The 24,941-nt window shown below is 38.9% G+C and overlaps 1 protein-coding gene across 2 annotated transcripts in view; it reads left to right on the plus strand.

Moving 5' to 3' along the window:
- The window catches only part of CRYBG1 (crystallin beta-gamma domain containing 1), a 211,320-nt gene that overhangs the window by 82,933 nt on the left and 103,446 nt on the right, over positions 1 to 24,941 (plus strand). For both annotated transcript variants that reach the window (XM_033234739.1, XM_033234738.1), the window contains exon 2: positions 9,655 to 9,793. In XM_033234739.1, the coding sequence (XP_033090630.1) occupies positions 9,655 to 9,793 (139 nt within the window). The remainder of the gene's footprint in view (positions 1 to 9,654; positions 9,794 to 24,941) is intronic.

Raw genomic sequence — 24,941 nt, forward strand, 5'->3', positions numbered from 1 at the left:
CATGAGTTTTGGACTAGTGAGCTAAGGTGGGGCAAAGGTAAACAAAATAGGCAGATGATGCATATTAAAGATGCTATAAAGTTAACTTCAAAGTGTGTGCCATCACCACAGACTTCTGGAAAATGATAACCAACAGACCAGTTTTGCATGTAACTATCGTGGTTAGGAGGAAGTGCTTTTGAACCAAAGCTTTATATTGACATTATTTGAAACAGTCATAAATAGCAACAGGCTCTACAAGCAGCTGCTGTCTTCATGAATCAAACCACCTTTGCAGAAAGTGCTTTGTAGTCACTCAGCCAGTAAACTCTTACTGAGCATCTGTGATGTGACAGATGTTATTATATACCACGGCAGAAACAAAGGGACTCACACCCAGGAGCCCCTTAAAGAGATGAGATGAGAGAAAGAGCCATCAGTGATAAGTAAGCTAAAATATAACAAAGTTGCCTGGAATATAGGGTGTGTAGGGCAGCTACATTTGAAAAGTTAGACTGGGTCCAGAAGGTAAAAGCACTTGAAAACCAGACAATGAAGTAAAGGCTTTATTCTGTAAACAGTGCTGAACTACCTGATGGCTTTCAAACCAGACAGTACATCAGGAAGATCAATCTATTTGTAAAGTTAGAATGGATTAAAGGCTGCAGGAGAGACTCAGTAGCAGAAAATAACTGGACTCTTACTAAATTGAAGGCATAATGAAGTTTAGAAGTAGGATAGTGGTGGTTGGAATGCACAAGGGTAGATGGATGTCATACTGGTGAGGTGGAAGAAACAGTTTTCATATATTTATAACTGCCTCCCTGTCACTTCTTCCTCTAAAAGATTTACAGTAGTTTGCATCCAATTAACAATGCAAATAAATACAGATCAGAAAACTAAAAGAATGATAGTGTGATAAGAGAAACAATTGCTTTACAGAAACACACGTTCATAAAGTTCTGTATAATTGTTAAAATTGATTCATGATCAAGTACATGGACCTCATTGTCTAAAAGACAAGGAAGGAGTGAGAAAGAGAAAAGCTTTTCTTGGCATTTCACAATGAGAGAAATCTTTCCCTTCAGTATCCATATAAAGGATATTAAGTAAGATGGTACCTAGCATCCTTCTCGGCATCCCTGCAATATGTCCAACCAAGAGCTCTATGTGGCTGCATCTTATAGTGTCCCTTAAAGCAAGCTCAAATGTGATGACAGAGGACCCCTTAATGAGTGATCAGAGGTGGATTGATTGGAGCAGTAGGGCTCAAAGATGACTTCTCAGAGTTGCCCCTGGTATTTTAGAATGATTTCTCTACCCTTGTGCCTATAACCACATAATTTGTTTTTCGTTTTTAGTTTTTGTGAGTACATAGTAAGTGTATGTAGTAATAGAGTACATGAGGTATTTTGATACAGGCATACAATGTGTAATAATCACATCAGGGTAAATGGGGTATCTATCACCTCAAGCATTTATCCTTCCTTTGTGTTACAAACAATGCAATTATTTTCTTTTAGTTATTTTTTAATGTACAATAAATTAGTGTTGACTGTAGCCACCTGTTATGCTATCAAATACTAGGTCTTACTCATTCTATCTAACTGTATTTTTGTATCCATCAATATAACCATATTCTGCCAGGCTTTTTCCTCCTTGCCTGCTCCATGGTAATATCATCAGTAGCTTTGTTTGGTGCTACAAAGGAAAACAATTGAAAATACCCTCTTTTGCATTATTAATTTGTTATCCACGAGCTTAGTAAGATCATTAGTCTTTGGGGAGTATAGACACTATCAAAATAAAAGTTACATTTTCTCTTCTCTGCCATTAGATAAGAATTTGAATTGCCTTAAAAGGAAAATTCCAGCAATCAGAAAAATCTTTTGTATTTTGACAACTGAAAACAAAACTTGCCCAACTTGACTGTTACAAAGAGAAGCTGAAAAAAATGCCATGATCTTCAGCTTCCCTAAATGAGAGCATGTGCAATCACGCATGAAACACAAGACTCTTGATAAACTCGAGCCTTTCCTTGAGGCACAGGCCTCAGTTCCTCAGTTCTCCTGGGGATTTGCACAACAATTCTGGTTGTTTTGTCCTCGACCTTGGCTTCTCTTTGCTTGTGCCCAGAATGAAATCATTTCTTCCTCTGGGACCAATGCTAATAAAGCCAAAGCTTCTTGAACCTAGCCTGGTTCTGGATGGGTTTCATGGTTCATTAATCATGTGGGGTGATCCGAAATGATCAAAGTCAACATAGTAGTGGTCCTGAGATGCCTTGCTTAATTTTCACAGACTCAGTAGCACCCAAAGCCTTGGTTTCACAAGATAGAAGTATTAAGGCAAACATTTCCAGCCTTTGTTGGAGAGATGATTTGCATTCCACTGGTCAGATGTGAGGGGAACTTAGACATTTCTGCACCACACAGCACATTGGGAGATGGCTCCCAGCCTTCAGGCTGCCATTTTAAAAGACTTGGTGGCTTACACCTGTAATCCTGGCATTTTGGGAGGTTTAGGTGAGACAATCATTTGAGGCTAGGAGTTCAAAACCAGCTTAGGCGACACAGGGAGACCCCATCTTTACAAAAGCCAACAAAACAAACAAACAGACAAACAAACAAAAACCATCAAAGTGCCCAGGAAGGTGAATGCAATCAGGAAGTAGAGGCTAACTGGACCAGGGAGTGTTAGTTTTTACGAAAGCACTGCTAAAAAGGATGAGTAGAGGAGTGATATTCTTTTTTTTTTTTTTTTTTTTTTTGAGACGGAGTCTCGCTCTGTCGCCCAGGCTGGAGTGCAGTGGCCGGATCTCGGCTCACTGCAAGCTCTGCCTCCTGGGTTCACGCCATTCTCCTGCCTCAGCCTCTCGAGTAGCTGGGACTACAGGCGCCCGCCACCTCGCCCGGCTAGTTTTTTGTATTTTTTAGTAGAGACGGGGTTTCACCGTGTTAGCCAGGATGGTCTCGATCTCCTGACCTCGTGATCCGCCTGTCTCGGCCTCCCAAAGTGCTGGAATTACAGGCTTGAGCCACTGCGCCCGGCCGAGGAGTGATATTCTTATGCAACCACTAGATGGCAGAGTTTCTGCATTCTATTACCATTGGCAACACGAAATACTTGGGTTAGTGATGTTGCATTCTTTACATACCTGTAACTTTGAGGATGCTTTGTATTTTAAAAACTCGAACGAGCATAGCAAATTGTTTTCATTTCCCCATCCAACTTGGAATTTTGTGATCACGAAACTCATCTACTGAGAATTTAAAATTAGTCTCTGAGTGAGGAGTTGAGTGGATTCTCTACTCCTAACTCTCAGTCATTAGCCGTGTGACTTTGAACAATGAATATCTCTGGGCCTCCATGAACTCATCTGAAAAATGGTATGGTTGGCTCACTAGATTATCTCTAAGGGATCTTCCAACCCAGACATTCTCCTTTCATATTCGAGCCTGATAAATATGCTAGCTCCAAGTACCATCTATATAATTCCTTATAAATTATTATTCAGGAAACATCAACTGACATTCATATGCATAATTACAATACTGATACTTATTGAGAACCTACTATATGGCAGTACTAGGCTAAGCATTTTACAAGTTTTACCTAATTTAATTATCTTAACAATTTATCACTCCCATTTTGCAGCTAAAGAAAGTGAGGCTTAAAGAAGTAACTAGCTAAAGATCACATAGCTAATGGCCAGGCTGGTATGACTCTGATATCTGTGTGTATACATTGCTATTATTGATCCTTTATTCAGCTGATAAAAATATAAATTTGAAGACAACACTGCTTCTAAAGGAAAAACCCATTCTGTAAATCCAACATCCTTGGTTTCCCAAGGGAAATAGATTTTGGGGTTTTGTTTTATTTCTGGAGATGGGAGAGATTTACATGGCTCTATCTGCACACTGTCATTAGATGCCTCTTTGTGAGCCTGGGCTTCCAGTACCATATACATGGGTAACCAGCAGGCTCAACCCTGACAGTCAGTCACGTGGTTTCTCAGGAACAATGTCTCTTCAAATCTGCAATGAAGTGACTGAACCAGGTAACCACTAGGGGCCTTTTCAGGTCTAGCATTATCTGATGGTATGTGTCGGTAATCGAATATGGCATTTAATGTTAGCAGGAAAGAGGTTGCTCAGTAAATGGTTGCTGTCTACCATTTATCAGTTGCAGTAAAGAAACACTGTGCACACTATTAGTGCCGTTTGTTAGTGAATTAAATTTTCTCCTTCCTTTGTGGCCAGGAAACTTATGCGCTTTACAACCAATGCCTTAATTCAGAAGAGTGGTTCTATTATCTGGTGTCTTAAGTTCTCTTGAGGAAATAATTCAATTCAATGCAGGTGGAAGCACCTTTTGGTAACTTTGAAATCACAACTCTGAGGCTCAGTTGAACACAGTAATAATTCTTTGGATAGACAATAGATGGCAGTACAGCATCAATTTATAACTTATAAACTATAGTTAAACCTAAACTTTTTTGCTACTTTTTATTATTTTGGATGTACATTACTGTAAAACAAGAATTATTGAAGAAACTTATTTAACTTGCCTTATATTAGGCTACACATATTTAAATGCTTAAGGAACAACTTGGTGGAGTAGACCAACATTAGGAAAACTCGAAGTAGATTTATCAGGGCCACTTTCATGGCCTTTGGAGCGGCCCTAGCACTGTCAATCTTGAGAAAGTAAGAGATTCTCTTTTCTTTTTATTAAAGAGCACCTCGCCTGCCCCCGCCTGGCCCACTTCTTATATAAGCTCCAGGTCTCACAACTCTGGGATTTGTCTGAGAATAGGCATGTGGCTCTTTTAACTTGAAAAAGGGAAAACAGTCTTGCCATTATTAATTTTGCTATCAACTTAATCTCCAGGGAGGGGGCAATCCAGTTTTTAAAAGTAAGCCAAATAAAAAGGAAACATAATTGAATGAACTGGCAAATGTTCCACTTACTTCTAAGTCTGAGTAAAATCAAGTACCATACTTAACACTGAAACTTTCACTCTGGCAGTATAATATCTGTGCTTAAAAAAAAAAAAAAAAAAAAAAGGAAGTACAAAGGATTATAATTAGCAAATTAATAAATTATCCTCTGCTAAGACTGCAGACCAATATGATAGCATTTGGCGGTTGTTTTATGTTATTTATCCAAGAGGTTATTGTCATTTATAAATGACCACTTGTGACTATTCACAAAGCAAACTGTGCTTCCATTGGCACATAAATTTCTCATCAGGGAGCCAAGCTTAGCCTCTCTTATGACCACCTACACCCTACTCGTCAGGAGTAAAACTAAAATTAACCCTTTGGGTACAAAAGGAATAGAAAGAATGAATAAGACCCAGTATTTGATGGCACAACAGGGTGATTATGGTGATAATAATGTAATTGTACCTTTAAAAATAACTAAAAGAGTATGATTGGATTGTTTGTAACACAAAGGATAAATGCTTGAGGGGATGAAAACCCCATTCTCGATGATGTGATTATTATTCTTTGACTGCTTGTACCTCATAAATGTATATATATATACCTACTATGTACTCACAAAAACTAAAATAATAATAATGAAAAAATTACCCTTTGGAAAAGAAAAGTTAACAAACTTTCCAATTCGTCTTTCCTGTTGCAAACATTTATTAAGGTTGCCTTTTAGGCTAGGGAGACTTATCTATGTGTAGTTCCAGAGGTAACCATTATTCGGAATTGAAAATATTTCTGCCCATTTGATAAGCCCCTATGTCTACTAGACCTTAATATCCTTGAGGGCAGGGAGTGGAATTGTTCACCTTTGTGTGCTTTGATATATGACACATCATGGAAGATCTAGAAAATGCTGAAAGAATGAATGCTAGATAGTGTTACAAAGTTTCTTTAGGTCTTAGAGACCTCTTGGCACGATTTCAAGTGTATTGTTTCTGTGTATTAGTTTGTGAAGGTTGTGTTTCAGGAGACAAACTTGTCCAGTAAGCTTGCTAGGAGTAGAAGGCCTGTGACTGACTCTAGAGAGGAAGTAGAACACGCTCCTGGGACACCCTGAGTTTCCGGGACTGGGTGAGAAGCTGCCCTGAAGCAGAGCTCTGTTTATGAAGCCCTCTCAGCCCACACATCCCGTGACCTTGCCTCACCCCCAGCCAAGTCCTGGGGCAAACTGTGAAATCATGGCGTCTATGGCCAGGTGCACAACAGCATTGTCTGGGTCTGGGTCACGAGGAAAGGGAATTTAGCCAACACCCCATCATTCTCCTCCTGTCAAAGGGAAGCAGAGGTTACTATGTGTACCACACATACTCAGCAGTTCCTGTTTTAGAGAATGATGGTGAAGCAAGGGCCTTCCCTGGAATTGTCTGTGATAGTCCTCATCTCCTCTAGGTGAGGACTAGAGGAGTGGCACTGAAAAACTGTTAGTGCCATTTGTTAGTGAATTAAATTGAAAAACTAAGCCTTCCCCCAGGGCCATGTGTACCCTCCCATCTGCGAGATTGTGACCCAAGTATAGAGAACTGACTGTTGGATAGCACACTGTATCTACAAACCCCTCCATATCAGGAGGGCAGGCAGGTTCACAGGGTTCAACATGCTACGAGGCCCAAATTTTGAAAGTTCCTACTCTGATAGCTCAAATTCCATCTTAAATATGTGTCATCTCTACCTCTCCCAAAGTGTAGCAAGTGTGGGGAACTTATTTTAAGACAAAGCGAGGAAGAGGATAGAATGCACGTCGACATCCATTTTCTTCAGGTGCCTAATTTCTGCATGGTAGTGTCCTTCAGGTGTCAGCCTTAATGGGTTTGGTCTGGTGATCGGTTTAGTGCAGGAATGAAAAGAAGCCTGCTAGGTGGCTTCTAGAGGAGATTTCCCTCATTTCTAAGCAAGTTACACAGGAAGGAATTATCATACCTCTGTGTGACAGCTAGAACTGTAGCAATGACTGAAGTCAGTAGCAAAGGAATATACTGGTTAAACCAACTCAATCTACCCCTTTTGTTTCATATGTGATCATATATTTTGTTTTTTATCAGGCTTCTGTGAGTTGGACTGTTATTTGCAGGCAAAAGGATTCTATGTTTTAAGCAGGGATTGTATCACGAGCAAAATATATAGAAAAGGCTACTCTTGCCAGCTTTTAATTATGTAATACATAAGTATCTAGGAAGAAGAGCTAGGTCTTTTTTGGAGTGTCCGCCTCTGACAATACAAAGCTTAGGAAGCACATGTAGATTGCTTTCCTCTCTGTTGTCACTTGGAGTCAGTCAATGGGCACATGTGTTTTTCCAAAAAGGAAAAATATTAAGGGGAGCAGACTGCCTAACATTCATGGTTGACTTTTTACAATGTGTAAGTCCAGTCTATGGCCACACCACCCTGAATGCACCTGATCTTGTCTGATGTCGGAAGCTCAGCAGAGTCGGGCCTGGTTAGTACTTGAATGGCAGACAATGTGTTAAGTCCGCAGCGGTTGGAATAGTCTTCTCTTGTTTGCTGCTTTGTTTGTTCAAGCAGCCTTCTCTTGTTTGCTGCTTCTTTGGCATATTTGTGAGCAGAAGGACAAGGTGAACACTGTAACTTAGGGTCACTGGAACAATTCGTAAAAACAGGTCTTGATGTAAGACATATTCATGGTAAGATGATGACAGCATTTCAACTTTAAGGTATTTTTCAGTTGTTACTTAAATTCTCATGAGCTATATGTGTTTCTCTTTCCCTTAAAAATACTGTATTTATATTCCTAAGAAGATATTAGCCTCGCAGGTAGGAATGTGTTTTTATATGTGTTTATATATGGCGTAATATATTGTCTTTACTATACACAAGTATTACTTTCATAGTACAAAACTAAAGGAAAAACAAAAAGAAATATATTGCTGTTAATATACCTTTACATTTTATATAATGCAAACAATAATGGTTTAAAAAAAAATATGTACAGGGGCCAAGCACAGTGGCTTACGCCTGTAATCCTGGCACTTTGAGTTCAAGATTAGCCTGGCTAACATGGTGAAACCCCATCTCCACTGAAAATACAAAAAAATTAGCTGGGCATGGTGGCACATGCCTGTAATCCCAGCTGCCGAGGCAGGAGAATCACTTGAACCCGGGAGGTGGAGGTTTCAGTGAGCCAAAATCATGCCACTGTACTCCAGCCTGGCGACAGAGCGAGACTCTGTCTCAAAAAAAAAAAAAAAAAGTACACAATAGAGTTCCACAAATTATGCCAAATTCTCTGTCTCCCTTGCTGATATTACCAGATTGATTAGATCTTCCTGCCCCTCTAAAGTGTTAACGCTTTGCTCTATTCCTCTTTTTATCCTTGCAACATTGTAGAAATCCCACAAAAGCAGCTTCTGTTTCTTCTGTGAAATGCTGAGGTCTTGCATTTTTAGTTCTCTTTGTACTTTACTGGCATTCTTCATTCAAAGCTCTCATTCTGCTCTGGCATCCTTATTCCTGTGCTTATAAAATCTACCAAACCTTGGATCAGGTATGATGCTCAACTGCAGACAACAAACAACACCCAAGTCAAAATGGCTTGAAGAATAGGACATTTATTATCTAACACAATAATAACTCCAGAGATAGGTAATTCTGCTGCTCATTTCAATAAATCAAGAGATAGGTATTTCCGCTCTGCTTTTTCCTCAATCTAGTCTCCTTAGGCTAATCCCGCACATGGTCCCAAGATGTTCTATCATATTCGTCACATGCAGGCATGACCCTGGCCTGCAGGAAAGGGCAACTTTTTCTTCTTGTAGAAGACCTTTTCCCCCATTCCTTCAGCAGACGCCTCTCACATCTCATTGGTCAGGATTGCACCAGAGAAGTAGGGCAAAGTACGAACATTTTAGAGGGTTAGGGGGGTATCAATCAATGTGGTAATATCAGCAAGACAGATATGTATGGGCATTTACCTAAATCAATCACTGGTGAGGGGAACTGGACACCAGGATTAGAGCAATCCTGACTGACTACTGGGGCTGGAAACAGCTTCCTCTGAGGCATATGGAGGATGAATCGTTGAACAAATTTAGGATTTTTAGCAAAGGCAGTGTGTATGGGGGAGGTGGGAGGACAGTGGAGGGTTGATAAAGGAAATGGTTCTGGGGTGGGCAACCATCAGAGTCTATAAAACATTCTTTCTGCCTTTATTAGTGTCCATTCCTTTTGAATCTGATAAATATTATAATCCTAGGAATAGTTCCTTTTTCCTGGCACAGTCTAGATCGTGTCTCTAACTGGGATTCAGTTCCCACTTTATTTCCAGTGTTCAGGAAACTTACAAATTTCTTTTTGTTATTTCTTAAGAACCATGACATAGAAAAACCAGGAAATTGGAAAATGAAATTGGATTACTTTCATGCCAAAATCTGTCTATTCATCTAGTTATCTGTCTACCTCTGTCTATCTCTAATTTGTTTTCTGCATAGGATTTAAAAGAATTCAGTCAGGCACAGGGTGAAGTCATCCAGGTTGATTTATAAATGTGCTATGAGAACACCAGATTATCTACAACGCTGTGTAGGTTTTGAAGAATGATTCATTATTTGGGCTGACTGGAAATATATTAGTACATGGAGAAATATGCCTTTGGGTTTCTTGAGATTTTGGCATTGTTCATAGTGTATTGACATGACTGTGTTTCCATTCTTCGCAGAGCTTTGGAGCTAGTAGATGGAAGACATGTGGTTCGAGAGTCCCAGGAATTTCCACTGCACTGTGGGGATTCCCAGTTCTTCCACACCACCAGTGAGGCGCTTGGTTCCTTGCTTCTAGAGTCTGGAATATTTAAAAAGGTAATGCTTCCTTTCTCATGTTTGACTCCCGAGAATAAACCCTTCAAAGAGTTAAAGCACTGTAAGATAGCCTATCTAAGAAACACATACTTAAAAGTAATGGTATATATTATATATCATAAATTATATATATCATATATGTCATATATCATATGTAATATGTGTTCTATAATATGTATTCTGTAATTTTCTATATAATTATATTTAACAATATAACAATATAAAGTAACTTATATAATCTATTTTTATATAATTATTATATATATCATATATAACATTGTATATCAAAGCACCATGATAATACAGAATGAGCTTGGCTGGGCACGGTGGCTCACACCTGTAATCCCAGCACTTTGGGAGGCCGAGGCAGGCAGATCACTTGAGGTCAGGAGTTTGAGACCAGCCTGACCAACATGATGACACCCTGACTCTACTAAAAACAAACAAACAAAAATACAAAAAAATTAGCTGGGTGTGGTGGTGGGCACCTGTAATCGCATGTACTCAGGAGGCTGGGGCAGGAGAATTGCTTAAACCCAGGAGGTGGAGGTTGCATGAGCTGAGATCATGCCACTGCACTCCAGCCTGAGTGACAGAGTGAGACTATCTCAAAAAAAAAAAAAAAAAGAATGAGCTTAGTGAATGAACTTGACTCTGCTTTTTGCTGCCTTCAGGTGTCTTCCTCCTTCTTGTAGGTGCCTTTTGCCCACCTTTTTTTCTTTTATACAAACTGGGCTTTAACTCGAAGGCATACAGAGTAATGTGACATCAATATTTGGAATTAATTGTTCTTTCCTTTAAGAAGCATTTATGCTTTTTTCTACTGTAAGGCATTCTGAGTTATTTTATCAATAGTTACTTCTTAACATCTAGATGCTTGTACAGAAAGTTCTGACTTAATTATATTGCCTTAAAAGAAAAGTTTTCTCCAAGGTGGGAGATAGAGGAATGTACTTGTGTTAACTGTATTCCTTCACTTGTGGAAAGGTATTACTCATACACTTACTTGTCTGCAGGATGGGAAAGTAGAATGATATCTTTAGTCACAGGGTGAGTGAGAGCTAATTTCACTGCCAGGCCTGAAGGTTGTATAATACATTTCTTGTTATAACTTATTATAAGATCAATGAGGGTTAATAGCGAAATGTATTTGTCATGAAAGAAATGCTCTCCTCCATCCCAAAAGACATTTGCTTTAGTAACACCGTATATTAAGAGTTTAAAAAATTACTTCGTGTGAGATAGAAAGAGTTCTGGAGATTGGCTGCACAGCAATGTGAATGTACTTAAACTATTGTTAAGTGTAGTTAATATATTGATCTGTATAGTTCCATATAGTTAAAAATGGTTAAGATGGTAGATTTTGCTATGTGTATTTTACCACAATTAAAAAATGTTAAAGGTTACTTAGTGATGGAAAGCAGTAAAAAGGACATGAAGAGATTATTAGCTTATATTTAGAAAGTGAAAAAAGTAGGTAGTAAAATTCAGTGCAGAATGCTTTCTAAATCAAAATAGCATAATATCAGTAAGGGTACCAGAAATATAAAACATTTTATAAGATACTGAGTTTAAAAATCGAATTTAAATGTAAAAAATTAAGTAAACTGGCTTACTGTTCTTTATACTTACTTTCAAATTGGTTTCACATTTTATTCTTTTCTCTTTATAAGAAATAATTTATAACTGGAAAAAAAAAAAAAACCTGATAAACCCAGTCATTGATCCTAGCCAGAGTTTCAAGTTGTTTCCTATATTTGTCCTTTAGTAAGTATGCCTTTTATAATATAAAACAAAAATAATTATTTGAGCATAATGCAATTACATATCCTATAATATTTGCTGAAATCCAGGAAACAATTTGTGACAGTGTTCAGAATTGAGGCAAAAAATAAGTTCCATGATGTAGGTGGCAAGGAAGGGTCTGCTGTGGCCTCCTCCCTTGCAGAAAGCTCTGGGCATTGGGCTGCCCACAGGAGCAGCCCCAAGGTCAGGCCAAAGAGGTCAGGGAAGGGAGGAGGCCAGTTGGTATACCTGGGAGAGGCAGAGGCTTGAAGCCACAGATTAACTGGAATCCCAGTGTAGAGATGGAGCCAGAGCAGGGAGAAGAAGGGCAGGAACTTGAGAGAGCAAGGAGAGGCAGAGTGTGGTTCAGGCGACACTGTCTCTAAGTGTCACTGGAATGGGTTCAGCCAGGCACTGTGTCTACTCTCTACTCGCTGTACCACACCCGCCGCCTCAGAGAGGCTCAAAATCTCTACAACAGAAGAATTGGCTCTGGGATCCACTTATGATCTGCCTGTTGTCTCCCTCTCTCACCTTCTCCATCATCCCTTCTCCCCTCTCTCTTTTCACCCTTGCTCTCTTCATCTTTCTCCCTCTGCATATCATACCAGGGCTGGGAGGAGGCAAGAGGCAGTACAAACAGCCTTTCTCTTCCCCACTGATGTGTTTTAAACTCTGTCTCTTGAGATCATGGCTGAGAGGTTTACTGAACCATTAACTCAGAAGTGCAAGACCCCACCTACCCACCTACATACACACCCCACTACCACCACCCTGGCCAATATTACTGGGAAACAAATGTTGACTCTATTTAGATTCTGCATGGTTTAAATTGACAGTGAGTTCTAGGGTGCCAGGGGCACCTCCCGTACATTCTAAATTACCCTTCTCTTAATCCACTCTTCCCGGTGAACCTGAGCATTTCCTGCAAGATTCAGCAGATTTGCTGAGGGAATTATAACAAAGACCACCAATGACCTTCTTTCCCAGGCAGAATAAATTATATCTATTTATGCAAACTAACTCTCACATTTTTAATTTGTATTATAGCTAAGCAATTTACATTTTCCAAAACAACCAGAATTTACCCATTTCTGTAACTGTTCCAGATGTTCTGTTATTGTATTTGTTTATTATTTTTAACATGTTGTAACATTTCTTAAAGTTGGCAATACTATATTGAATCTTTCAATTAAATTAGAAAACATGCAGGTCCGAACCGAGTGCAGTGGTGTTTATAACTAATTGATCACAACCAGTTACAGATTTCTTTGTTCCTTCTCCACTCCCACTGCTTCACTTGACTAGCTTTAAGAAAAAGACATTTACTATACCTGCTTGCATAAACAAATACCGAGTTATAGTTACAAATACAATACTGCCTCTCAAATGTACATATATAACAACTACAGGAAAAAGTGTAACTACAAGTTAGAATATTGCTAGAATTTAAATCTGAAGTGAGAAAAATCATCAAGGATTGTATATTTATTTATACAAAACAAATTTTCCTTTAAACAATTGCATTAAATATTTAGTTGGCTTTAGCATAGAAGCTATGTTTATTTAAAATATTTATATTTCGAACAGACCATTTTTTCACATGAGAGAAAAGCATAAAAAAGTGGTATCATTAAATAGACATATTATGTATTATGTGACAAACATGAATTGGATAACTCTTTCTTTGCATATAAGAGTGAATTAACATTGTAGATTATTATGTGTTTTTGTATCTATTTTTATGTATCTACTTATATGTATTATATTATATTTCTGCTTAACTCATTTTGGAAATGAAAATGTCTTTATTCCACTATGTGGAGTTATTTCCAGGACATGAAGAGATACCCTTTATGAATTGAAGTGTTTATTTTTTTAAAAAAAGGAACAAGAATATTGAGTAATGTATTATTAATTAAAATATAATATCTTCAAAGAGAGCACTTGCCTTAATGAGAATTTCAATGATTTCCAGTATAAAAATATTTTAATCCCCCTTCAATTCTAATTACTTATTTTCATTTAGAAATTATATGTGACTATAGTGATTATAAATTAAATTGTCATATTTTCAATTATTCTGGCATCACATTCAAACAAGTAAAATGGAATAAACAGTAATTATTTTATTAATTCAAGCAAAAAAAATTCTTTTGCTTTAACCATTTGGATCTTTTCCTTCTTGGCAGCCTGAATAAAGCTGCTGTTTCCCATTTTCTACTAGTGCCTGTGTGTGCTTTTTAGGAAGAAAAATAAGCCTCTCCTTCCCCCTCAGAACAAAAGTAATTCTAGTCTATAGACTATTGCTGAATCACGGCTGCTCCTTTATAAGTCACTTGTCCGAATCTTAGTTCTTGGTGATGCTTGTCTGCCCCGTCATTCAGGAGATATCTGTGAATCTTTAATCTCACTCTTGAGATTGGGATGCTCCCAAATCATCCAAAACAGAGAAGTATCTGCTTTATTCTCAACTATCTCAGAGATGGTTCTAACCACAGTTGTTTCTGACAGCTTGTTTTGGTTTTGATTTTTGAGACAGAGTCTCACTCTGTCGCCCCGGCTGGAGTACAGTAGTGTGATCTTGGCTCATTGCAACCTCCGCCTCCCAGGTTCAAATGATTCTCCTGCCTCAGCCTCCCTAGTAGCTGGGATAACAGGCATGTGCCACCACGCCCAACTAGTTTTTTTGTATTCTTAGTAGTGATGGGGTTTCACCATATTGGCCAGGCTGATCTTGAACTCTTGACCTCAAGTAATCCACCTGCCTCAGCCTCCCAAAGTGCTGGGATTACAGGCGTGAGCCACCACACCAGGCCTTAACAGCATTTTTCATTGCCCAATTAATCTTATAATTGTAGAGGTAGTATGTTTGCCAATTTCTAGCCTGGTTATTCTAATTTAGTTAATAAGCAGAGCAATTCAGTTCAACAAACATTGGTTGAGGTAGCAGAGAGGAAAAAAACATTTTCTAATCCTTTCATTTTCCATGTTTCCCAGGTAGGTGGCCACTTTGAGAGGTGATCTATCCCTCTGTTTCATTTCTCTTCTCCCTCCTGTTATTTCCTTTTCTCTCTCTTTATACCTATTCCACAAAGGTTCACTGGTGTTTCTCTCAATGTCCAATCCCCAATCTCACCTTATTTCTTGAACTAAACCGAAGCCAAAATATAAAGTATTTAAGGGACCTCAGACTCACTGACCTCACCCCACACCTGCCCCATCACCTGGGCCACATGTCGTGACTCCTCCACTGTTGGGCTGGCCTAGGACATAATACATCAACATTATCACTGGGCGCCCACATTGTGTCTCAAGTCGCCTAGGCTGCTAATCTCACCGAGCACAGTTCTGAAATCATTCTACAAGAAGTAAGACCTCCCCAGATCTTGAAGTCCAACCCACAACCCTGAGACTAGGACATTTACTAACTGTTTTAGTCTATTTTCTGTTGCTTATTAAAGAATACCTAAAATGGAGTCATTTATAAGAAAAAGGAATTCATTTCTTATAATTCTGGAGGCTACATGTAAGGTCGAGGGACCACATCTGGTGAGAGCCTTCTTGCTGGTGGGGACTCACTACAGAGTCCCAGGGCAGTACAGAGTATTACTTGGAGAGGTGACTGAACATGCTAATGTGCTAGCTCAGGTCTCTGCCTTTTCTTTTAATGCCACCGGTTCCCCTCCCGTGATAATTTATTAACCCATTAACTCATTAGTTTATTAATCCACGAATGAATTAGTCCATTCGTAAGGGCAGAGTCCTCATGACCCAATCATCTCTTAAAGGCCCCACCTCTCAATATTGCCACATTGGGGTTTAAATTTCCACATGCGTTTCATAGGGGACAAATATTTAAGCCAAGGTTAGAACTTTTCCATAGTGACTTACTTAAAGGACTTACTAGTGTCATCCATCGGGACACCCCAGCACTTCTATTGGAATGTCATTTCAAATAACTTGTGCCATCTGGTGTGATTAGAGATTGCTGGGCCCTTGGACCTACTTTGTCCCAAATATCTGCTTTCATCAGCAGTCAGATCTTGCCATCAGGTCACCCCACCCCACTCTGGAACCTGTTCTATCCACGTGGGTAGATCTAGTACCTAGCTTAAATCTCTCCACCTGTCCATAGTGTCTGCATGGTAGGAGTCCCTCTGTGCTCTATCAGTGCTGATGTAAAAAGTCAAACACACCTAGGGGAAAAAATGGAAAATAGAGAGCAATGTATATAGCATGTTATATTTTGTGCAAAACAGTGGGGGGAATAGTGTGTGTATACATATATATATATGTAATGCATTAATAAACTATGGAAGTATACATTAAAAACTAATAATAATTATATGTGGTAAGGTGATAAGGGTGGGGAAAATAAATGTAGAAAACACAAGCCTTTTACTGTGTACTTTTTAATACTTTTATTTTTGAGCTATGTGAAAGTATTGCCTATGCAGAAATTTTCTGAAGATGGAGGAGTGGTTTAAGTTATATTGTGACTAAAGTTAAATTGAAATGGTTTAGATATCCATGTCTAATTTTTAATGATTTTCTGATGTGCTCTAAACTCTGCAAACAGTCCTGATTGCATTGTCAGAAGGCTACTGTTGTTTCCAAGTTACCTTACTGGGCCATTCTACTCTTTTTGCACAGACTCTGCCCCATGCCTACAAAGTCTTTCCATTTTTTGTACAGCTACAGTCTTCTACTCATCCCTTAAGATCCTGCTCAAACAGCTCGTTTTTTGTGATCTCTGCCCCAGGGAAGTTGTTTATTCTCCCCTGTATTGCCACTTACCTTGAATGCACCTTGAACTCAGTACTTATTGTACTGATTTACAAATCTCCTTCCTTGTCAGACTAGGAAGCCCTAAGGATCAGGCTGCATTTGTATGACTGGAACATTATTTATACATTTTTTCATGAATGAAATGCATATATTCATAGTTTTTTAAAAGTAGAAAATACTACTATAACAAATGCACAGCATTTCAGCTCTAGTATGAATTTTACTTTTGTTTAGACTTTCAAAGGTAGAGCAGGAAATCTCACCAAATACAAACACATAAGCCTGCTGTGTGCAGCAGAAAGAGAATAAGGTAGTTTCCAGAGCATGATACCACCCTTCTCCTCCCACACATGGGGCGTGGAGGTGCCGAGATGCAGGTGAACACAGAGCACAGTGGTGTAGGAAACAGTTCTTTGTCCCCAGAAAAATCTGATATTACTGAGTGCAACAAGAGCTGCCTTTCCGTACACACACAGGTGCACAAATTGGGCATTCTCCAGGCTGGAGGCTGTGGCTTTGGTATCCTAAGTATGGCATTACAGACTAGGACACTATATCTCATGGCACAGTGTATCTCATAAAAGCTAAATATCTTGTATTGTATGAAAAGGATTGGTTGCCTATGTATAGCCAGCTTTGGAAAAATCCAGGTTACCTATATTTATTTGTGATGTTTCCATTTGAAGGTATTATGGTCACCAGGATGTAACAGGAAAGCTCAGTCAGTGATGTGTTTTGCTTTCCACCACAAGTAATGTGTTGTCTTCTTTGAGGCACTGACTATGGGTGCTCTTTATTTACATATGTATAAATAAACATATAAATATACAGCAGCCAGTCCATTTCCTGTATTAACTCAAATTAGAAGGCTTTATCTGTTGTAGGGTGTTTTTAAAAAAGAGCATGGTAATATATTTGTTATTTTTCTTCTAAATATTATATTTGTTTGCTGCAAAAAAAAATTTCAAGAATACTGAAACACATAAAATAAAGACTTAAATTCTCTCCTTACCTTGAGAGGTAACTGTTTTGGTATGCCTCTCAGGGTGAGGAGAGAAGAAAGTCCAAAGTTTTTTTTTTGTTTTTTTTTTTTTACTAAGAAATCTTTGTGATCATCTTTCCATGTCAGTCTCTATAAAATGCCTCTTTAGAATTGCTGAGTAGTGTTCCATACGTATAATATGATGGATGTAGTATCACATAGTTTACCAATCTTTATTTGTGAACATTTGAGTTGCTTCTACATTTTTTTCTTTTATAAACAACAACATCTCTATGCTTTTTTTGGTCAGTTATTTTTGCGGGATAAATTCCCTAGAAGTGGAATTGTTGAATCAAAAGCTTGCATATTTTAAAATGTTATAGATACTATCAAATTGTCCATTGAAAAAAGGTTTATCAACTTACACTTCCAACAGCAAATATGTCTATTTTCCCACCACTTTATGAATGTTATATATAATAATTTTTTCATTTTGTCAACCTGTTGATACCTCATTATTTAAATTTGCAGTTCTTCAACTAAAAATGAGTCTGAGCTCTTTTATACGCTTATTGACCACTTGTATTTCTTCACTGAATTATCCTTTCATGTTCTTTGCTCATTCCTGTATTGGGTTACCTTGCTGAAGATATTGTGCTAAAGTAATAATCATTGGTATTCAGAGCTGATCAAAATTATATTTTTATATGGGACATTTTTACCTTCTTTGTAATTTTGTTTTTGAAAATATCTTAGTGTTCTGTTATCCAGTCAGGTTTAAATTTGTTGTGTGTTCATGGGAGTGGGGGATTGTGAGGGGGAAAAGCTGTAATGAAAAACCCAGAATGCTGCCCTGCTCTTACTCTAGAGGGGATATCCAGAGATGGGGAGCAAGAGTGGGACATTTGAAATCATGTTTTGTGGTCACTCATATGCAATGAAACTAAATGAAGTTCTCAGAAGAGTAACTGAAATGCTCTTCCCTCTCACTCACTCCAGTTCCGCTCCTGTGACTTTCAATCCCTTTGTTTTGTTGTTTTGTTTTATTTTGTTTTTTTCTTGAGACAGTCTTGCTCTGTCACCCAGGCTGGAGTACAGTGGCTAGGTCTTGGCTCACTGCAACCTCCGCCTCCCAGGTTCAAGTGATTCTCCTGCCGAGTAGCTGGGATTACAGGCACCTGCCACCACGCCCAGCTAATTTTTGTATTTTTAGTAGAGACAGGTTTTCACCATGTTGGCCAGGCTGGTCTTGAACTTCTGACCTCGTGATCCGCACCCCCCCCTCAGCCTCCCAAAGTGCTGGGATTACAGGCGTGAGCCACTGTGCTGGGCCTTCAATCCCTTTGTTAAAGTAACTTTCTTGCTCTTAACATGAAAAATATTTACAATTGCCTTTGATTTAAAGCATCAGGAACTGAAATCATTTTAAATTAAATCCTTTGGGATCCTAGTTCCAGCTCTGATCAAGACAGGTGCCTTTCCTCCAGGAATACTTGAGTGGTGATCACCCTGACCAGCTGCCCATCTTGACGTAAGGAATCGCTAATGATTCTAAACCATGGGGCAAATACAAAGCTTTATATAAGTGGTAATTACTGTTATTGTTCTCAGACGTCCTTACATTTCAAGCTGAGTTCCTTCCAGCAAATGTAGTACAGGAGAAAATTAAAGCTCTGGTGACATCATCCCTATAATAAAGAGGAGTCACTGGCCAGTGATGCTCATTTGTGTTCCTGAGGCCGAGACAGGATCATATCATCATTTTGGCTGGAGAGATGAAAACTTGGGGATTTGTCTTCTTTTGAGTTGTTATAGGGTCTTTCCTAATCGTGATAGAATATTTGTTTTGGTCAGAAACCCTCACTGGGGGAAATCCCATCTATTGCCAAGAAAAAAGGCCACTGGCTGCAGTGACTCATTTGGGACTATTAGTACCATATTGGGCTGCACATGTAGCTCCGGACACTCCAGCTCTCCTACGATACTTTCTGTTTTCTCTTGGGAAAAATCGGAAGGCTGATCCATCCAGAACCTCCATGGGGGGTTCAACCTGCTGTGGGTGTGGCTGTGGCAGGTGCAATGGATGTGCTAACAATCGCAGCAGGAACATTGACTCTCGGCATAGGCGTCCTGACTCCTGGAATAGACATGAAAATCCCAGAAACAGGTACTATGACCGGGATCTTGAGGTAAGTCCTTGCTGAGGAAATCCTTCTGAGTCATTGATTTGTCCAATATTTCTCTAGTGATGTTTGAGTATGAGGTATATGATTGTGAATCAGCATGTATTACTATTATGCAAGGTTAACTAAATATTTCAGTCTCATATATTTGAAAATATCCTGGCAACTATTAAGATACTCATTTAGCTATTTTTTTTTTCTGATTTTTTTTTTTTTTTTTTGGCGTGGAGGCGGGGGACGGAGTCTCCCTGTGTAGCTCAGGCTGGAGTGAGTGGCGCAGTCTCGGCTCACTGCAAGCTCCGCCTCCCGGGTTCACGCCATTCTCCCGCCTCAGCCTCCCGAGTAGCTTGGACTACAGGTGCCCGCCACACGCCCGGCTAATTTTTTGTATTTTTAGTAGAGACGGTGTTCAACGTGGTCTGGATCTCCTGACCTGGTGATCCGCCCGCCTCGGACTCCCAAAGCGCTGGGATTACAGGCGTGAGCCACGGCATCCGGCCTTTTCTGAGTCTTAAACAATGTTTTCACAATCGGTTAGAGTTTAACTAGCAAAGTAAGTAAAAGTAGTTCCTACTGGGTTATGTTCTCTGACACTTAGCCCTGTCTCACACCAAGTTTTTCAGAAACTCTAATGCTGGAGAGAGAAGCAAGCTACTTTATATTCTCTCAAAAGCCACTTTCCTTTGGTCTGGGCTCATTTGCAGCATACCAAGTTCTTATTTGAATCAGATGGTAATAAATCACATAAAGATGCTTTGAGAAGTGGAATAATTAGTTTAAGATTCTGCATCAACAGCGCATAATTGCTTTGTGTATGCTGGACTTGACAGGTGCTGTTGTTTTAAGATTGAGTGGTGAATCAAGGTCTTAACCCAGACTTTACTCATTATCCTCAATTCTCGTTTGTAAAAGCTAATGTGGACAGGCTCAGTGACTCACACCTGTGATCCCAGAGCTTTCTGAAGCCAAAGCGGGAGGATTGCTTGAGGCCAGGAGTTTGAGACCAGCCTGGGCAAGACCCTACGAAAGATCTCTACAAAAGATTTTAAGAATTAGCCAGGCAAGGTGGGCCATGCCTGTAGTCCTAGCTATTTGGGAGACTCAGGCGGGAGGATCTCTTGAGCCGGGGAGTTCAAGGTTCAGTCAGCTAGGATGGCACCGGTACACTCCAGCTTGGATGATAGGGAAAGACCCTGTCTCTAAAAAACAAAACAAGCCAGTGTGCTATTTTCGTATTAAATCTTCTGTGCTACTTTGTCAGGTGGAAGGTGGCCATCACCACCAGCCCGAACTCACCTTTGATGCTTGTTTTTCCTTCTCTTCTCTACTTGTAATAGTCTACATTTGCTTTGTTTTGCACATGATGCCTTTGAAGCTCTTGGATGGAATGTGTAGAATGTTTGTCACCCTGGTTTTGTAACGTGTTCTAGGAAAAAGCATGCCCTTTAAACTTATGATCTGTTCTTTATTTTCCCTCTCAGAATGCTGATTATCATATAACCCATAATTTAATGAAATAGGTAATTGATTTTAAATATATGTGTTTGTGTGTGTATAGATATGTGTGTGTGTATGAAGCACACCTTTGAAAAACATCTGAATGCTGAAGATGGAATAAAACATTTGATGTTGGCAGTTTGTTGAGCATAGCAGTCAGATAAAGCCTTTAGTTGTTTCTTGCATTTAAGACTGCAGGAAAGGGATTTAGTATTTTAATTATTCTGTTTATTCCCATGACTACTGATTTTACTGTCATTTTCTGTTAGTGGACCTTTGATGTAACTCTGCCATTGTGCCTGATGACTCTTTTAGAAGCTTTAGTCAAATACCAGCTATAGAGAGGCCAAAAAGTCACTGTGTATGGATTCAATGCCATGGCTAATTATTGGTTAATTATCAGTTACCAGTAGATGTTTTAAATAATTTTCAACCAGTCACATGAAAGAAAATCCCCATAAAAACGTAGGGAAAAACTAAAATGTGTGAGTGGAGGGCAAATGGGCAACTGTAACTTAAATGCTTAGAGCCTTTGTGACAACTTGTGGTTATAGGACTGCTCTCAATGTGACAAACACAACCAGCACGAACAGCTGCAAGGCAACCTGGGTCTTCTCCGTAAACACTGGACCTGTCAAATCAGATGCCCTGCTTGACTTCAAGGGAAGATCTTAGAAATCTAAAAGTTGGCCAGGCACAGTGGCTCATGCCTGTAATCCCAGCATTTTAGGAGGCTGAGGTGGGTAGATTACAAGGTCAGGAGTTCAAGACCAGCCTGACCAACATGGTAAAACCCATCTCTACTAAAAATACAAAAATTAGCCAGGCATGGTGGTGCACGCCTGTAATCCCAGCTACTCGGGAGGCTGAGGCAAGAGAATTGCTTGAACCCGGGAAGCAGAGGTTGCAGTGAGCCAAGATCGCACCACTGCATTCCAGCCTGGGCAACAGAGTGAGACTTGGTCTCAAAAAAAGAAAGAAAAAAAAAAAGAAATGTGAAAGAAATCTGAAAGTCGGCATGCTATTCATGGAATAAGATCCCTAAATAATGAGAAACTTTTTCCTATTTGATTTTGTTTCATTAGAATCTTAAAATGAACATTTTCCAACATAGAAAATGAGAGAATTAGGGACTGTTCTGAGCATTGATGCTATAACTTCTAATTTAAAGCATTTCCCTGGTGATGACAATACCATTAAAACCAGTGCAGAGGATTTCGCCCTTGGCTTTCTTTCTCTCATAACCTTTGCCTTAAATAACTAAAAAGATTATCAAAATACTTCTTCCAAGAATTAACTTCTAAGAGTTTAGAGAATTAAGTGATATTTCACCAAAATCTATGTGTTGATTCAAAGTATTGAATTTGTTCAGATATTTTATAAAATGACAGTATACATCATAAACATAAAAAATACCCTTAAAACATCTTCTTTGCTTTTCTATTTTATTTTAAAATGGCACTTATCCAAGCTGGCAATAGTAATCCAGTAAGTATCTGTGAATGCAAAAAATATACCCAATCAATATTTATTCATCTTTAAAACTCTGATTAAATATTACCCAGCTGGTATTGTCTGACATCTCTCATGTTCTCATGGAATTTTGTAGTGTCTCAAGTAATTTATCCATATTATTCAGAAATTACATCTCTTCTCCATGAGACCATTCACTTCTCCAGGGCGGGGAACGAACATCTTATTCATACCTATTACAGTGCCTGGCATATAGAAGGCTGTAAAACTGAAGTATAAAGCACTGAATATGGACAAAAGACCAGAGCCCTGATTTCAGCTCTTCTCCAGACAGCCTGTGATGTCTTGGGTTAGGTCATTCATCCTTTCTGGGCATCAGCTTTTGTATCTATAAAAGAGGGAATGGGAATGGGATTAGATAGTGCTCTGTGGAGCCCTAGGCATCCCTTTCAGGTACCTCAGGGCTGCAACAGGAGGAAGAAGGAAGCCGATGGGAGGAACTCAGGCTTGCAAGTTCCATGCCATGTCTTTATTCGGAGAAGCTCATCTCTATCTGTTTTGACAGATCACTGAATCTGTGTAGATTTCTTTGGAGTAAAATTTTGTACTCCAAACATTTGTTGTTTGTACTGCTGAAAAAAATCTTAAAAACAACTGGACTAGATTATGTATAATGTTATTCCACCTCTAGTATCTATGATTTTATGTAACCATTTTATTAATTCATCTCACTATTATGTTGCTTTTTAAAAGAAACTGTATCACATTGCTATCATTAACTTGTTATTTATACCCCGCCCTCTCAAATACAGGTCTGTTTTTGCTCTATTTTTACTTAGCCAGCTTGTCTTTTATATCTTGTAATTACTCTTTAAACCTGAGCAAGTTGCCCATCCCTATTGGATTTTCTCTGGTTTGTAGAATCACTCAAATTTAATGAATTGTTTTGAATTTTATTATTATCTCTCTGTGCATTAGCAACCTTAAATATCTAGATTCATCCCTTCCTTCCAGTCATTTGTAAAGTCACTGAATAAAATGATATTCAAGTTGAAATTACTGGGGGCATGGGTATTTGAACAAGTTAGTATTCTGACCTTCCTATGTTGCTAGCCGATCTTGCAAATGAGTTATCTTCTCTACCTTCATGTTTTTTAAAAAAATATATTTGAAATAGCAAATATTTTCAAGGTTACGAGTAAATATTCAATGGCTATCACCCAAAGTACTAAGTGCAGCCTCCCATGTTTTCACAGCATAACTAGTAATGAAGGAATTAGTAGGTGGATTACAGGAGAAACAGAAAGGAGCACCAGAAGGTCAAAGTATATAAATAAGGAAAGGGATTCAAGTACCCATGTGCTCAACATTCATTCAAAGCTCACTGAAAGTCCCTAGTGCTTCTGCAATTTTAATGCTAACATTCTGCCAGTGGCTTATCCTTTGTTCCTTATGTTTGGTACATGTGCTATTTATTTATTCACTTCATGCCTGTTAATGAGGTGCCTTGGGAGTTTCTTCTTTCAGCAAAAACGGAAGGGAATGAAAAGGGAATTGTTGGAAGTACATTAACTAACTTTGTTACATACGTTACCAACAACTTAATCTAAACCAAGCCTTTAGAAATGAAAAATAAACTAATTTTATTTACAAATAAAGAAAAAGATAGTGTATTTAGTTGCATTTAATACTGTGTTGTTCTGTCTTACAATTAGGAAAGGTATTAGAATCAAGGTACCAGTTGAGAACATAAGAGAACAAGTTAAGTAGAATGTGTTTGGCTACAGCGAATGGTACAGACAGGAACCTTCAGAAGTAGAAAGTTTTTAGGAATAAGTGTGGGGTAGAGCCCAATCTTTAAATTCAGACAAAGAAATTGCTGTAAGATTTTGAGCAAAGACATATTTGTGATAAATGAAATATTTCAGAGACAGGGCATTAGTATTTCTGATATGATGGAGGAGTTGGGTATAGAGAAATAAAAAGCTTTGAAAGCAGATGGGAACTGAAATCTCAGAAACCGACGGAGAGGCTGCTAAAACAGTATGGGCTTGTATTAAGATAGAGGCTGTTGAGTGGGATGAAGTCAGGAGATTTTATGATAAATTACATGTAGGAGCAAAAGTGGATAGAACAAAAAGATTTTAAGCTAGAAAAATGGTGTTCCTGATAACAGATGAAATTCTTGGCTGGGCACGGTGGCTTATGTCTATAATCCCAGCACTTTGGGATGCTGAGGCAGGAGAATTGCTTGAACTCAGGAGTTCGAGACCAGCATGAGCAACATGCTGATTTTGGAGAGACCTTGTCTCTCCAAAAAATAAAAAAATTAGCCTGATGTGGTGGTATATACCTGTGGTCCCAGCTACACAGGAGGCTGATGCAGGAGGATTGCTTGAGCCCAGAAAGTTGAGGCTGCAGTGAGCCCTGATCAGGC

This window comes from Trachypithecus francoisi, unplaced genomic scaffold (genome assembly GCF_009764315.1).
Source record: "Trachypithecus francoisi isolate TF-2019V2 unplaced genomic scaffold, Tfra_2.0 Lachesis_group15, whole genome shotgun sequence".
NCBI classification, from domain to species: Eukaryota; Metazoa; Chordata; class Mammalia; order Primates; family Cercopithecidae; genus Trachypithecus; species Trachypithecus francoisi.